At 37.4% G+C, this 15,778-nt stretch overlaps 1 protein-coding gene across 13 annotated transcripts in view; it reads left to right on the top strand.

The window, feature by feature from the left end:
- LOC105225538 (tubulin polyglutamylase TTLL5) overlaps positions 1 to 15,214 on the top strand; it is a 274,158-nt gene extending 258,944 nt beyond the window's left edge. For 12 of the 13 annotated variants that reach the window (XM_049449901.1, XM_049449892.1, XM_049449894.1 and 9 more), the window contains 3 exons: positions 11,572 to 12,240; positions 12,312 to 12,525; positions 13,136 to 15,214. In XM_049449901.1, the coding sequence (XP_049305858.1) occupies positions 11,572 to 12,240; positions 12,312 to 12,525; positions 13,136 to 14,875 (2,623 nt within the window). In that variant the 3' untranslated portion in view covers positions 14,876 to 15,214. Of the gene's footprint in view, positions 1 to 11,571; positions 12,241 to 12,311; positions 12,526 to 13,135 lie in introns of those variants that run through there. The other variant, XR_007421870.1, reaches the window with a different exon arrangement.
- The last annotated feature ends 564 nt before the right edge of the window (positions 15,215 to 15,778 follow it).

The raw sequence follows: 15,778 nt of genomic DNA, 5'->3' as shown, positions 1-15,778 counted from the left end.
AGTAATTTTTTTTTTCAAAAAAGCTGAGTATTTAAAAGGATACACAATTTAGGTAGAGCAAATGCTTTTAAATAAAATAAAATTTTGTTTTTATTTTAACAATATAAATTAACGAAATTGTAATTTAAATGTTATAAGTTTTATTTGTGAAAAAATGTCCATAAGCGGGGCGGCGAGAAACCAATGCCGAAGATCAAGCTTCCACTTATCGAAATCACAATGTAGAATCGCGGTAGAGTAGAGTAGGCAGTAGGCAGTGTATATGCGAATGTAATATAAACGAATGTGACGAATTGCTTAGAACGAATTGAGGCTTTTATCCTGTTGTCCATCCTTTTTGTTTAGTGGCTAGAGGTACAGGTGTGGTGAGTTGTGTTTTAGTGTCATCAGCTGTGATGAAGTGCGCTGTTGTATTAGGATGCGCTAGTTTTACCGGGTAGAGGGGGTGGATGCTTAACTCATTTAAACACTGAGTATCTCGAGAAGTATTAATGATAGAAATTGCTTTTTGCGTTTTATGTAGCAAATAAAATTTCCTACAGGTTTGTAATTTACATTTTTTCTATATCAAATATCAAAAAATGCGACTTTCGTGGAAAAGTCAGGTTTAGAGCCCCGTATTACTTCACCGGTGTGAGGCAATGGGCACTTTTGTAGAGTGTTGAATTCTGACGAATATGTGTCTAAGATCAAAGCGATTGTCAATAGAACATTTTTACATGCCTTTGTAGAGTACTTAATGTTAAATTAATTGCTAAAATTTTCAGGGAATTTTTTTTAGGGTAATTCCAAGGAAATTTCATGAGGGGATTGAAAAAAATTAATAGTTCAAAATAAAAAAACACCCTAATGAAATTAAATTATAATGTCAAACATGATTACTTAAAAAGTAGGTCTTATTTACACTTTGCTGTAAATATTACTTTGAAAATTGCATAATTTAATTAGAATGTTATCAGTTTTGTCTGCATTCATAAAATCTGTATAACGCTATTTATATTAATAAATATGATTGTGTATAAATGTTTAAAAATATAAGCCCAAAAAGTAAATGTTTGAGAATAATTTTAATTCTCATTTCTGTTCACGCACAAATGTTAAAATTTCTCCTTCCCTAAGCCTTTTGACTTATAACCGGTGATCTAAGTAGAGGTACTTTTTTCAGTGCTTGCCGCGTGAGTCGTGTCAAGCTGTCATGTTACCGTTTATTATTTTATCAATTATATAACGAAAACTCGCGCGCTTCGTTCAAATAATGCACAACATATTCGACCTATTGAGTGTACTATCCGCCACACCATCGCTCACCTTGAGAACCAGCATTCATTATTGAATAATATTCAACCGAAAAAGCCATGGCCAGTACGCGGTGAAGAAAATATGCCAGCCGTAGCTGAGAGCGTACACGAAGACCGTGGAGAGTGGATTCGACGTCGCTCGCAGAAACTCGAACTGTCGTATGGAACGACTTGGCGTATTTTACGTTGGGATCTTAAATTGAAAGCGTATGAAATACAGTTTGTGCAAGAACTAAAACCACTCGACCTTCAGAAGCCACATCGTTTCGCTCTTGAAAAGTTCCAACAAGGTCCGACTTTTCCGAGCCAAATTTTGTTCAAAATTTGTTGAGGCCTATTTCTGGCTCAATGTGTATGTTATTTTTCCTGATTACTTGAAAAACTGGCAAACAAATCGGCAATGACTCAGAATTTAGTACGTTTTCTGAGTTGTTTCAGTGGTATAGTTTCGACGTGCCTAGTTTTTCCAAAAATAGAGGCATCCATTTGCTTTGAAGTGTTCCGCCAACAACCCGCACAGTCTACGTCTGTTTACTAAGTATTTGATTCATACGTGTAATTCCAAAATTCTTCTTGGAGTGATCTATGACCTTAATTGAATTCACCCTATCATCGATAAACATTGGTCTTTGATGGTGCTTCATACTCAAAAATTTAGTCAAGTTCATCTATACACGCTTTCAAAATGTTTAATGTCCAAACATGCTGGCTTTTCCTTCACTCGTCGATGTGAGTTGGAATATCCACTCAGCATTTGATTAGTTTGAACATGTCTTACGGTCTGAAATTAGAGTATGATGTAAATCTCTTTGTTTAAAGGGTCTGTTATACCTAAGTCGCGTATTGCATGAAAACAAGTTGAATAAGTTGAATAAGAAACCTAGTTTAGATGCATTCGAACATCTATATTTTCACAACATGTAGAAGTCAAAATCGGGGTAATTTTTTACGTAACGGCAACACTAATGGACTAGAATAACAAACATTCTTTATATGTAGTATATAAAAGGTGATCTATTTTGAGGTTCCAAATTTAATGGGAAATCTTTATTCAAAAGAATATTATGTTGACATTTATTTTTTGAAGATTATCTTTTTCAAATGTTGGCCGCGGCTACGTCTCAGATGATCCATCCAATGATTGATTTTCAATAACTCGTTCGAGCATTTCGACTGGTAACTAGCGAATGACTCGGGATATGTTTTGCTCCAAGGCCTAGGTCGAAGGCGGTTTGTCCGCATTGACTTTAGACATTACATATCCCCACACAAAAAAGTCTAATGGTGTGATTTCACACGATCTCGGTGACCGGCCAGAAACGAAATTATCTGTTCTCTCAATAATCGTTTTATGCGATCTGTAGGAAGTGGCGCCGTCTTATTGAAACCAAATGTCGCCAACATGACAAGCTTCAATTTCAAGCATCAAATAATCGGTTATAATGGCGCGATAATGCCTGCCATTGACGGTTTTGTTCTCAACGTCATCATTTTTGAAGAAATATGTACCTACGATGCAGTAATGTGTAGCAGTTCTCGAATGTGAGGAAAGCTCTTTGATTCCCATTCACTTGGGTGTGGCCAGAAACATTCATTTACATACGGCTCAAGCAGCTCACGACTTTCGGTCTTAGACCAAGTATCCTCTAGGTTGCCAAAAAACATCCGTTTGAAGGCGAGCTAAAGTGTGAAGGCGAACCATCCCTCCCTAGGTTTAGTAAAAAACGCCTCCAATGGAAATGAAACGTTTTGATGACGACCAGGGAAAGCGCATTAAAGATAAATATTTAAGAGCACGTATCTGGATTACTGATCTCTTAATTGAGAAAGTGCTGCTGCCCAGCTGTTTGATGTAAAAATAAAGGTTGACATCACCAGCGTCCAAGAAGTGCGATGGGTGGTATAAAAAAAAGACGAGTAGGTCCTTGTGGTATTTGCTACAGGGGCCATATAAAAAAGAGCAAATTCGGTGTAAGATTCGTAGTGGGAGAGAGACTCAATCGCTGAGTTCTGGCATTCACCCAAGTCGATGAACGTCTGGCTACAGCCCGTAACAACGCGAAGTTCTTCAGCATATTGCTGCATGATGGGTTGTTTTCTATGGCCGCATAGAGCGCACCTCTGAGTATAGGGAAAGAAGATATCTTTAGCACAACGATCAGTAAATTTAGCCTCCACGATGAAACATTCCCAAATGGTTGAAACTGATCGACTTCGCCGGGGCTTGAAATATGGTTTTCTATGATACTAGTTTCCAGCACAAGAAAATTTATCAATGGCTGTCTCCGGATCCAAAAGCCACCAACAAGATCGATCAGCCAAGATACGCCCTCGCCTCTGTGCAACAAAAAACGCGCATAAACATCCGTAAGCTACAATCACAACAGACAGTCGAATGACTTTCTACTCGACTTGCACTCCTGCTCTCTGAGAGCACTCATCAGCAACTCGGTATAAGTGAACCGTATAAGTAAGCGGAGAGAAAACAGACTCTCTACCTCGCAACGTTAATCGACCACAGCACGTGCGGAATGGAATATATACCGCGAACAGAAGAGGGAATGCTCTGCCCAATCCACAAAAAAGGAGACCACACAATCTGTGCCAATTATCATGTAAAAAGCTTCCTCAACATCGCATATAAGGTTCTATCGAGCGTACTGTTTGAAAGATTAAAGCCCACGGTCAACAACAGGCCAGATGCTCACCATGCGGCAAATCTTGGAAAAGACCCATGAGAGAGAATCACCACCTCTTCATTAATTTCAAAGCTGCTTTTGACAGCGAGCTGTTTTTATGCCGCGATGTCTGAATTTAGTATCCCCGCAACACTAATACGGCGTGAAAACTGTTAACTGACGTTTAGCAATGCCAAAAGCTGTGTCAGGATCGGGAAGGGCCTCTCTGAGCCGCTCGCTACCAAACGAGGTTTCCGAAAATGCGACTCCCTTTCGTGCGACTTCTTCAATCTACTCTTGGGAAAAATAGTTCGAGCTGCAAAATTAAATGGAAAAAGTCTTATCTTAAATAAGAGTGTCCAGCTGCTGGCGTACGCAGATGAATAAGGAAGCGAAGCCAACTATTCTGCTCTGGACTGGTAACCAGGGGTTGGACCCCAAACGCACATTACACGCACTCGCCATTCACACAAGAAACTAACTCTAATTCTCAGTTAAACGCCTTTGCGGCTTAAACAATTTACCCGCAAACGACCCTAACTGTTCAGCATACCGACTAGTGAAGATTACACCGCCTGCATCTAAACGTCCATCAGTCCAGCTTATCCCTGGCATTCTGCAATTGCATTCACCCAGTCCTCTACTCCGACCCCGCAAGACAACTGGACCTGTCAGTTAGGTGCCTCTGATTCAAAAATGAATTCAGAGGTCTCTGCCCGTAAGCAGAAAACACAGACTCAGACAAAAGCTGAAGTTACCCTCAACAAATCCAACGTTCCGAATGTACTCATACGAGTAAGTCACCGGCTATTATGCAAGTACTGGAAGGAGACTGGTACCCCGATAAGAAGGAGAACCACTCCTAATCTTATCAGGGGGATCAGACGCATTAATTATAAATGGTCTCCAGGTATTCCGGAATGAACTTCCACAAGGTTTGCACATCTCTCGGTTCAAACCATCAAAACCAGGGGACCGTTTGGACCTGACCAGGCCAAAGGCGTACCCCAACTCCCCATCACCTAATGGAAGGACAAATTATTCCCTAACCGCACGGTTAAATCCATACCTAAGCTGAGGCAAACTGTCAGAATTGGACCGTCGGGCACGTTTAAACTTCCGCTTCGGTCGCCTGACAGTCTTAACCATGAAACCTTTGCACCTCCTATGAACCCTATCATTAGCCTCCAAATTACCTCATAAACGGGAGCAATTTGCTCATCCACGCCCAAATCTTCAAACATTCTAAGTGGTATGTCTAATACCGCTTCTTTAACAGTAGGTCCATATTGGTTCTAGTCAATACCAGAGATAAGTGGTGAAGATTGAGGAGTAACCTTAAGTTGAATCAAATTATGAAACTCAATTCCCACCCTTCCTTAACCTCCCATTTAACACTGAAATCCTTACTTGCTGCCTCATTCAAAAGCATCATGTCAATGTCACTCACGCTCCCAGACCCTTCGAACCACCCGTTCGGCTTGTTCACAATGTGGAGGTTATTACCCAGGCTACAACTACCCAACTTTCATATTACGTCATAAGAATCCTGGCATTTTAACTGGACAATCCCTCCCAACAGTGTCTGGCGACGGGGCGATCATTAGATTCCAGCTGGTCTACACTTAAATGTGCCCTCCAACAGACATCTGATTTGGCCCAACTCTCAGCTACTCTGTGGTCGAAACCTATACTTCGGAAGTAACCAGTCACGGGGCTATCTGGACGCCCCCGGAGAACCACTTAATGTAGCACCTAGCTGCCTCCAGGAGAGCTTCGGCGTCTCTGGTACAATCCCCTTATTCCTGGTCACAACCAACCAGGTCTCCACAGGCTTCGGCGTCATGGGTGCAATCGCTTCCTACACAAGAGCTGGTGCCGCAGGCATCGATACCGATTAAGCCGGCGTTAGCCTCTTTGGTGGCGAGTAGGGCCTTCCACAACTTCTGCTAAGAGCAACAAATTCCACCGCGTGGAAAATATGTACAAAAACGCGCAAAATGTGTACCCACACAAAAAACAGTCGCGGCTACTAACCCGAGCAACAACACTGCACCCGCCGATTGCACAAACAAAGCTGTTACCGTTACGCACGAGGCAATAACGGTGCCAACTCAACTGCGTAAATCAAAAGGAAACACCAAAAATTGCGAAAAATACACTAAAAATCACAACGATGCGCATGCACGTCTATCCACGTCGAAAGTCAACTAGCGAACTATTGACAGTCGTAACTTCGAAGTAGTACATAATTTCATCTATCCTTGAAACAGTACGAGTATTAACAGTAATAACAATTTCAGTTTCGATATGCAACGCAGAAACTATTGCCAACAGTTGCTACTTCGGACTGAGTAGCAAATTTTGAAGTATTGCCTCTCTCGACGAAAAAAATCAAACTCTATAAGTCAGTCGTTATTCCTGTCCTCTTATATGGTGTAGAGGCATGGACGATAACAAAATCCGACGAGTCGACGTTATGAGTTTTCGAGAGAAAGGTACAGTGGAAGATCTTTAGTCCTTTACACATTGGTCAAGCCGAATATCGCATACGATGAAGCGATGAGCTGTTTGAGATACACAAAGACGAAGACAAATTAAAAGACAGAGGCGACTCTGGCTAGGTCGTGTCTTCCGAATGGATGAAGATACTCTAGCTCTAAAAGTATTCGACGCACTATACGCCGGGTGAAAGAAGAGAAAGAAGAAGACCTCCACTCCGTTTAGGTGGAAAAAGACCTGGCTGCACTTGGTATCTTGAACTGGCGCCAAATTGCTTAAAGAAAAAACGATTGGCGGTTGTTAACCCGGCTATAACCGGTAACCGGTGTCTACGCCAGTAAAGAAGAATGAACCGATAATTTTACCGGCCAACAAACTATACAAAATATATTTTTTTTACTCCTCGTCCCAAATTCATATCCATTGAGCCAGATATAGGCCTCATCGCTAAACAAAATTGGCTCAAGAACGTCGAGTCTTCTTGGAACTTTTTAAGAGCCCAAAGAGCGAAGCGAGGGGCTTAATTCTTGCCCAAGCTATATTTTTTACGCTTTTAATTTAAGATCTCGACGTAAAATGCGGCAAGTCGTGCCATACATCAGTCCGAGTTGCTGCGAACGGCTTCGAGAACTCCACGGTCCTCGTATACACTGATATATTTTCTTCACTGTGAGCTGGATCTGGTCTATTCGTTCAAATATTATCCAATAATGAATACTGGGTCTCAAGATGGCTGGATAATATTGTGAATAGTACACTCAGTAGGGCGATTATGTTGTCTATAAGTTGTGCGAAACGCACGAAACTCATCCTTTACAGAACGTGAATTTTCAAAACAAAGTTGAATCATTTGTTAACGTTGTTCATCCTTATGCATTTCCATAACAAAATGCCAAACAATACTGAACAAAAATAAGATGAAAACTGTCACGACACATGCGTTATCTGTTACAAAAGAGCTAATAAAACAAGTAACGAAGGGCTAAGTTCGGGTGTCACCGAACATTTTATACTCTCGCATGATAAAGTGATAATCGAGATTTCATTATCCGTCATTAACATATTTTTTTATTTTGCTGTAAAATTAATTAGATTAGTAGTTCCTGAGATATGGTTTTTGGTCCATAAGTGGGCGACGCCACGCCCATTTTAAATTGAAAAAAAAGCCTGGGTGCAGCTTCCTTCTGCCATTTCTTCCGTAAAATTTTGTGTTTCTGACGTTTTTTGTTAGCCGGTTAACGCACTTTTAGTGATTTTCAACATAACCTTTGTATGGGAGGTGGGCGTGGTTATTATCCGATTTCTTCCATTTTTGAACTGTATATGGTAAATGTCTGAAGGAAACGACTCTATAAAGCAGTGGTTCCCAAACTTATTTTGTCTACCGCCCACTTTGAGAATAAAAATTTTTTAGCGCCCCCATTTTTCACCTATTTAAAACCACTATAACTTCAAATTAATTATTGTGACCTATGTATATATGTATGTATATTAACGGAGAATTCTAAACGAAACTTTTACTATAACCAGCAACTTGAAACTTGAGCACAATAGGTATCATACAACGGCGCTTAAGTCTCAAGTTAATTCTTACGGGCTCCACCTGCCAATAAGAATGATTATTGAAACACAACTTTATAGTATTAAACCAGAGACTCTTTTATTAAAAATAAAATTAAAATAATCGATCCATATTTAAAACTAATGTGAAGGATGAATCTGATGCTGTTTAATAAGTTTGCTAATATCAGGTTCCAATTTACTCAAGAACAGTCGCAAATCGCCACGTTCGGTAACAAGCAAACGATTTCTATTTTAGTAAGCAGTGTTGTCACAGCACTAAATCCACCTTCACACAAATATGACGATGGGAATGCTATCAAGAATCGTTGAACGATTGACCACAATCCAGGATACAATTGCAAGGTCGGTTTTTGTAGCCAAAATTCTTGGTAACCATTTTTGAACTTGATTTTTATTTCCTCGTTGTAGTCTATAAGTTCTTCTTCCAGCTGAGGTGACATTGCTGTGTTGACATTTGAAAACGGATCCAACACCCAGTCTGGTATTTCCAAGTTCAAAATGTCCTGGTATCGTTCGGTGAAGTCAATGTGGAGGTTTTCCAAATGTTGGCAGTAGGCAAACAATTCGTTGTTACTGCATGATACTGATAAATTCGAAAAATTGTGAAACTCACGTCTGCCCAGATTTTTTTGTGTAGAAGCAGTTTGGCTGCGAAAGCAGCAACGACGGGTTTTGTTTTAATTAAATTTAGTTTATCGCCTTGCAGTTGGAGATTCATGTCGTTGAACAATTTATACAGGTCTGTCGTGTAAGCTATATCATTCTTTTATGTTATGAGATTGTCTTGAAATTCTGTATCTTTAATTTCCAAGAACTCTATAACAGAGTCAAACAGGTTGTAGAATCGAGTCAGACAATTGCCTCTTGATAGCCAACGAACTTCAGTATGAAACAACAAACGATTGAAATCCTCGTCATTAGTAACACAAAGCTGATGAAATAATCTATCATTCAAAGAGCTGTTGCGGATTTTATTGACTGCTTTGATGACATATTGCATTGATTGAAATAGTTTTTCACTTAAGTTTCTAGCAACTAAATGTTGTCTATGAATAACTCAATGTACACCAAGGACATCGAGAATTTTATTTTTTAAGTGCGCTAAGTATTAAGCCTTTATGGCACCCTATCATAGCCGGAGCGCCATCCGTACCAATTGAAATAATATTTTTCAAAGGAATCTCTTTTTCATCGCAAAACTTTTCCAATATATTGAATATGGTTTCGCCTTTTGTATCGGTCTCTAAATTTCTAGCAAATAATAGTTCTTCACATATTTTCTCATCTTTAATAAACCTCACGTAAAACAACAATAATGCTTCATTAGTTGGTAAAGTGGACTCATCGAGCTGAATTGAGAATTGGCTTGTCCTCAGGTGATCGCACAATGATTCTTCAATGTTTTCAGCCGTTTCATCAATTCGTTTTTGCACAGTATTATTACTCAAAAGAATTTTTCGGTTAATATCTGCGGCAAGTTTATGAAGCACGGTAGTTATTACTTCATTTATTGCTGGCAATATTAACTCTTCTCCGATGTTATGTGGTTTGCCTTTTTGAGCAATTAACAAAGAGATATTGTACGAAGCTCGAAGTCCGTCGTCATCTTGCTTAGCAGCCACTGAAAATAGTTTTGCTACACTTGGCTGAGTATTATGCTTCTTCTCTATGTTTTTAGGCATAGAAGAGACAAAGGCAAGGATGGGTTTGTGGGATTTTCAATGAATCCGAATTTAATGTATTCCGCACAGTATTGCCGTCTCTTCTTTTTTACTTCCGACATTGTTTTGCTTTGAGAAATACGTTTAGCTTCGCGAGTAGTGTAAAGGAGGCGTAAGTAATGCTCATCTATTGCGCGCAAAACCACAAATGAATATAAAATAAATATTACATTGTTTATATAGGAATGCTTAAGTACAATTATTATATAGTAGTACAAAAATATGAATTCTTATTTTTCCTAGAAATGCATTTGTAAAAAAAGGATCTCTCTCCTTTTCGTATTATCTTATTTTTCCCAGAAATACATTTATAAGAAAGGATAAATATCCTTTTTTTATTTTCTACATAAAAGATTTAAAGAGTTCAAAAGCTCAAAACGTGCGCTACATCAGCTACCTACCCGACGGCATTTCGGAAGTGATAAAATAAAATTTTCAAGAGTTCAAAGCATGAGCTACATTAGCTCGAACCTACCTACCTTTGCGCAAATGATTATATTATGATAACAAATGCCCACATACAGATTTGGCAATGGCAATATGTAGCAATACGTTTGACAGTTAGTATTCTATAAATTCTATCCTGTCGAGATGCCCCGTTATGAAACGGAGCGACCGATTGACATGATTTTGATTTTTTCTATATTCAATAAAAAAGGACAGATATATGAACTACGCGGAGAGAAATATAGAACCGAGTTTGAGAAATCTTTTCATTCATATTAGTTGATATTCACAAGTTGTTTTTGAGAGTCGAGATCTCATGTAGTCGTTGTCTAAGAGGCCTCCTAGCTAAATAAAATTACAAATAACGCCTCTACACAACGCCCCCATTTTCTTTCTGGGTCTCTTACCGCCCCCCTTGACACCTACAGCGCCCACAAGGGGGCGTTATCGCCCACTTTGGGAAACACTGCTATAGAGTTTGAGAAATCTTTTAATTCATATTAGTTGATATTCACAAGTTGTTGTTGAGAGTCGAGAGCTCATGTAGTCGTTGTCTAAGAGGCCTCCTAGCTAAATAAAATTACAAATAACCTCCCAGGCCTCTACACAACGCCCCCATTTTCTTTCTGGGTCTCTTACCGCCCCCCTTGACACCTACAGCGCCCACAAGGGGGCGTTATCGCCCACTTTGGGAAACACTGCTATAGAGTTTGGTTGACATAGCTATAGTAGTTTCCGAGATATGTACAAAAAACTTAGGGGCGGGGTCACGCCCACTTTTCCAAAAAAATTACGTCCAAATATGCCCCTCCCTAATGCGATTCTTTGTGCCAAAATTTCGCTTTAATATCTTTATTTATGGCTTAGTTATGACACTTTATAGGTTTTCGGTTTTCGCCATTTTGTGGGCGTGGCAGTGGGCCGATTTTGCCCATCTTCGAACTTAACGTTCTTATGGAGCCAAGAAATACGTGTACCAAGTGTCATCATGATATCTCAATTTTTACTCAAGTTCAAGTTAAAGATGTCAAAATATTGTCATCGTTCTAGAGATATGGGTGTTTTAACATTAAAGAAGGAAGTGCAATTTTTACACCGATTCCTATTCATATCTTCTGTACCTTCTTTACTGGAAAATTAATTAAATTAAGTTTTAGCTGACAGAAACAACTAGTTATACTCTGTGTAACATGTTGAGAGAATATAAAAATATAAATATACATATATTTTTTCTCTCATTAGCTGTTTTCTGTTGGTTTCTGTAAAGAGAAACTTTGACATTCTTCGCGTTGTAATCAAAACTAAATACGAGAATAATTCCAAATATGTATACTTTTTCAGAAATAACTTTGGTGATAAATTTTTGGAAGAAAAATGGATTACTAGTGGAAGCTTAGGATCACGGGATACTGTGCTTGTTTTTCGCCATAAGAATTTGGAACAGAAATCGAAGGACATTATATTGTCTCCGAAAAATGAAATTTCAGATACCAATACGAAGAACGTTGTTTTTAACGATTTCGTTGCAAAGGACGTTTCTGGGCTTAAACTTTATAACAAGGGTTTACCTTCTATAGATGTTATTCGAAAAGACAACGTAGCGCTGCCGAACCATTTTACTAACCTTTTGAATACGGATATTTCAAAATTTCACAGCGAAGCTTGTGAAAAAGATCCGGACGAAAAAGTTGTATTAGCTAGAAAAGAGTTTTTTCAATCTAATATGGAGCGAAGTAATTCCTACGAAACTTGTCAAGACACAAATAAAGTTTATGAGGAGAATGACGACGAAAATATTATGCAATTCTCGAATATGCCAGCTTATAAATTGAAAATTAAGTATAAGTTTATGCAAACTGAAACCAAGCTTTTAAGAAAAATTTTTGCTTGTCATGGTTTGTCGGAAGTCGAGGAAAATGAGAGTTTCAGCATTCTTTGGACAGGAGTACATATCAAACCTGATATTCTAAGAAATCTTGCGCCTTATCAACGTGTTAATCACTTTCCAAGGTAAATAAGCTTAATACTTCATTTTCAAAACAAAATACACGAGCGTATTAAACTAACATACTTATTTATAGATCTTATGAATTAACGCGTAAAGATCGTTTATACAAAAATATTGAGAAAATGCAACATTTGCGTGGGATAAAAAATTTTGATATCGTACCACAGTCTTTCGTTTTGCCAATTGAATATAAGGAACTTGTCTCAGCGCATAATAAAAACCGCGGTCCGTGGATTGTAAAACCAGCTGCTTCTAGTCGTGGACGTGGTATTTTTGTTGTTAATACAGTAAGTTTCTTTATATTTACATTATTTTACAGAAATTTAATTTAAACTTTAATGACTATTATTGCAAAATACATTTTTTTTCCAAATTGAGTGAATTTTCCTTAATCAAATCACTTCTTAAATAATTAAAAAATTATTCACAAAACTAATTCTCATGCCCCATCATGCAACCGAATTTCGATGTAATCGAGCCATTATTGCGCGATTTTGTTTAATGCAATGATATATTTTATATTAAAATTATGTAAACAAAAAGTAATCAAAAATTGCGTTGTTTGTCAGATATGAATGTATTTTGTTGTATTTTAAAATATTTAACAGTGGTTATTTTAATATTTTGCCAACCTCAGGGAATAATTCTGCGCTATTTTCTAACAACATCGGATTTGTCTTTGGCCGTCAGATTTGACATTTTTTCAAAAATAATATGAATAAGAACGATTGACAAAAATATGTGGTTCAGAGAGTACAACCGTGTTAATATAAGATATTTATTTATCAGATCAAAAACAAAAAATAAAATCTATAACTAAACACAGATCATTATTAATATGTATCCATATATTACACTTAAAGCCTATAATGATATTTTAATTATCTTCTTTTATAGCCAGATCAAATACCGCAAGATGAGCAAGTTCTAGTTTGCAAATACATTACCGATCCCTTATGCATCGATGGTCATAAATGCGATTTACGTGTTTACGTACTTGTTACGTCATTTGATCCACTAATTATTTATATTTATGAAGAAGGTCTTGTTAGACTAGCTACAGTAAAATATGACCGTGCTGCTGAAAACCTCTGGAATCCTTGTATGCACCTTTGTAACTACAGCATTAATAAATATCACTCAGATTATATTAAATCTAGTGACGCCGAAATTGAAGATGTTGGTCATAAGTGGACTCTCTCCGCTTTATTACGACATTTAAAATCACAAGGTTGTAATACTTATGAATTAATGGGGAACATTGAAGATTTGATAATTAAATCTATATTTGCTTGTGCTCAAACTATTATATCAGCTTGTCGCATGTTTGTTCCAAGTGGTAGCAATTGTTTTGAATTGTACGGATTTGATATCTTAATTGATAGTAGTCTTAAACCTTGGCTTTTGGAAGTTAATTTATCTCCATCAATGGGCGTTGATAGTCCGTTAGACTCTAAAGTAAAAGCATGTCTTATCACGGATCTCTTAACATGTGTTGGTATTCCAGCATATTCTACTGAGATGCGAGCCCAATACGACAACAAATGGACGCGTTTTCGTAATATAAACTCTACTCGACGAATTACATTAGCGGATCAATACATGAGCGGCAATTGTAACGGCACACGTCGTTTAACAGCGAGCTCCATCCCTATACAACAAACGCTTACACTAGAAGAACAAAGAATTATTAAAAATGCGAGATTACAATACGATAGACGAGGTGGATTCGTTCGTATTTTCCCGACAGATGATAGCATGCAACGCTACGGTAGCTTTCTTGACAATTCTACAGGAGTACCAATATCAACTCCAATGGCACATGGGCAAATGCCATACTCTATGATCCTACCCCATAATTATAACCAAGTTTTATTTAACTGCTTATATGCGAATGCAAATGATAATAAAAAAGAAAGTAATGAACTTTTACAAAGAATGTGTCAATATGAACGTACACTAGCAGTTGGATCATTAGTGTCATTTAGTAGTAAAAATCTTAAATTGAAATCTGTGGAAGAAGGAAAACGTTTACGCAATGAAATTATAAAATTGATTGATAATGGCTCTGAACTAACTCAATTGCAAGCTAGGCAGGCATTCGCATTATACTTAGAAGCAATTTTACATCGAATCACTCATGAACCGAGAGATTTTCATGAAAAGATAATTTTAAAATTCTTGAATAGGTTAGGGGGCAATATTAAAACACCGACAGTACTTTTTCATAACCCACAGAACTCTCGTGGTAATAGCAAAGCCAGAACAGCTATGGTCGCAAAACAGTTGGGCGATTTTCTTGAGCAATACAATCGAGATACGGAAGCTTACGTGGATTCGTTTGATCATTTCGGTATGATACCTAGTGGATTATTCGGAGACTTTTTGGCTCAATCTCAAGAGGCAGATTTGGAGGCTGTCCTAGCACTTCATACGAATATTACTGGTAACATGCCGTACCTTTATAACAGATTTGGATTATCAGTGCCTCAAACCCCTCCTATACCATCTGGATTACATGGGTTTCTAAGAGCTCTGCCAGCTATGGTGTTAACTGGTTCTGTCGCCAGAGACTTTAATAAATTTGACGGATATTATAAAAACAACGAAAAGAATTTTAATATCTTAAGAAATTGAAATTTGATTAAAACGTCCAACAATCAAATAAATAATAGATAAAATGCTTTAAATAATTAAGTAAACAGTATTGGTTGAATTTACCAATAGATATAATCATCCTATCTTTCACCTATTTCACATAAAAATTCGCAAATTTTTAGCTTAAATTTTAAATAGTAAACCTTTAAATTAACCACCGCTTGTGATTATAAAAATTGTCTGTAGCTTCTCGGAATTTATTATGTAATACGTTTCAAGTATATCTTAATTTATATATTTATAACTAAATTAAATACCTTCCAATGTAAAGTTTAAATTACACTTTTTTAATGAAATACACTTAATCTTCACTTTTAATACTTAAAGTTTTTTATTCGTTTACTCATTTTTGCAGCGTAAGTAGTTTGCGAAATTGTGTTATGACTACAAGCCTATTTTAGTTTGAATAAAATATTTAAAAATTCGTCGATTCGTATTTGGAGGCTAAAATGAAAAATAAAACAAATGCCGAGTTCACTTCATGCAAATATACTTCTGTTACCTACCAATGTGATTGGTTATATGGCAATCAATTAAGTAAAAGGGCCAAATCATTATACTTGTACATTATTTGTTCAAGAGAGCTTTTAACAAAATAAGTTTTAAATGACTTTTATTCCTATATCCAAATTGTTGGCTTATGTAATAATATTTGAAATATCATAATATGCTATAACTAAATTACGAGATTTGACAATTAAGTAATGAGACTTATTTTATTGCCGCGCTTGTGGTAAACATGTGACCCTGAAATTCCCTTTCTCTTTTTCCCCTCTCCATTGATATACTATATATACCATCTCTCTAGCTTGTTTAGTTCGCCTGCTGCGTCAAGTTGAGTAGACGTGTGTTTGTAGTGCTCATCACGAAAATGGAAAAACG

The sequence above is a fragment of the Bactrocera dorsalis genome, chromosome 2 (assembly GCF_023373825.1).
Source record: "Bactrocera dorsalis isolate Fly_Bdor chromosome 2, ASM2337382v1, whole genome shotgun sequence".
Lineage (NCBI taxonomy): Eukaryota > Metazoa > Arthropoda > Insecta > Diptera > Tephritidae > Bactrocera > Bactrocera dorsalis.
The sequence above is the reverse complement of the archived record's forward strand: the minus strand, read 5'-3'. Positions and strand labels throughout refer to the sequence as shown.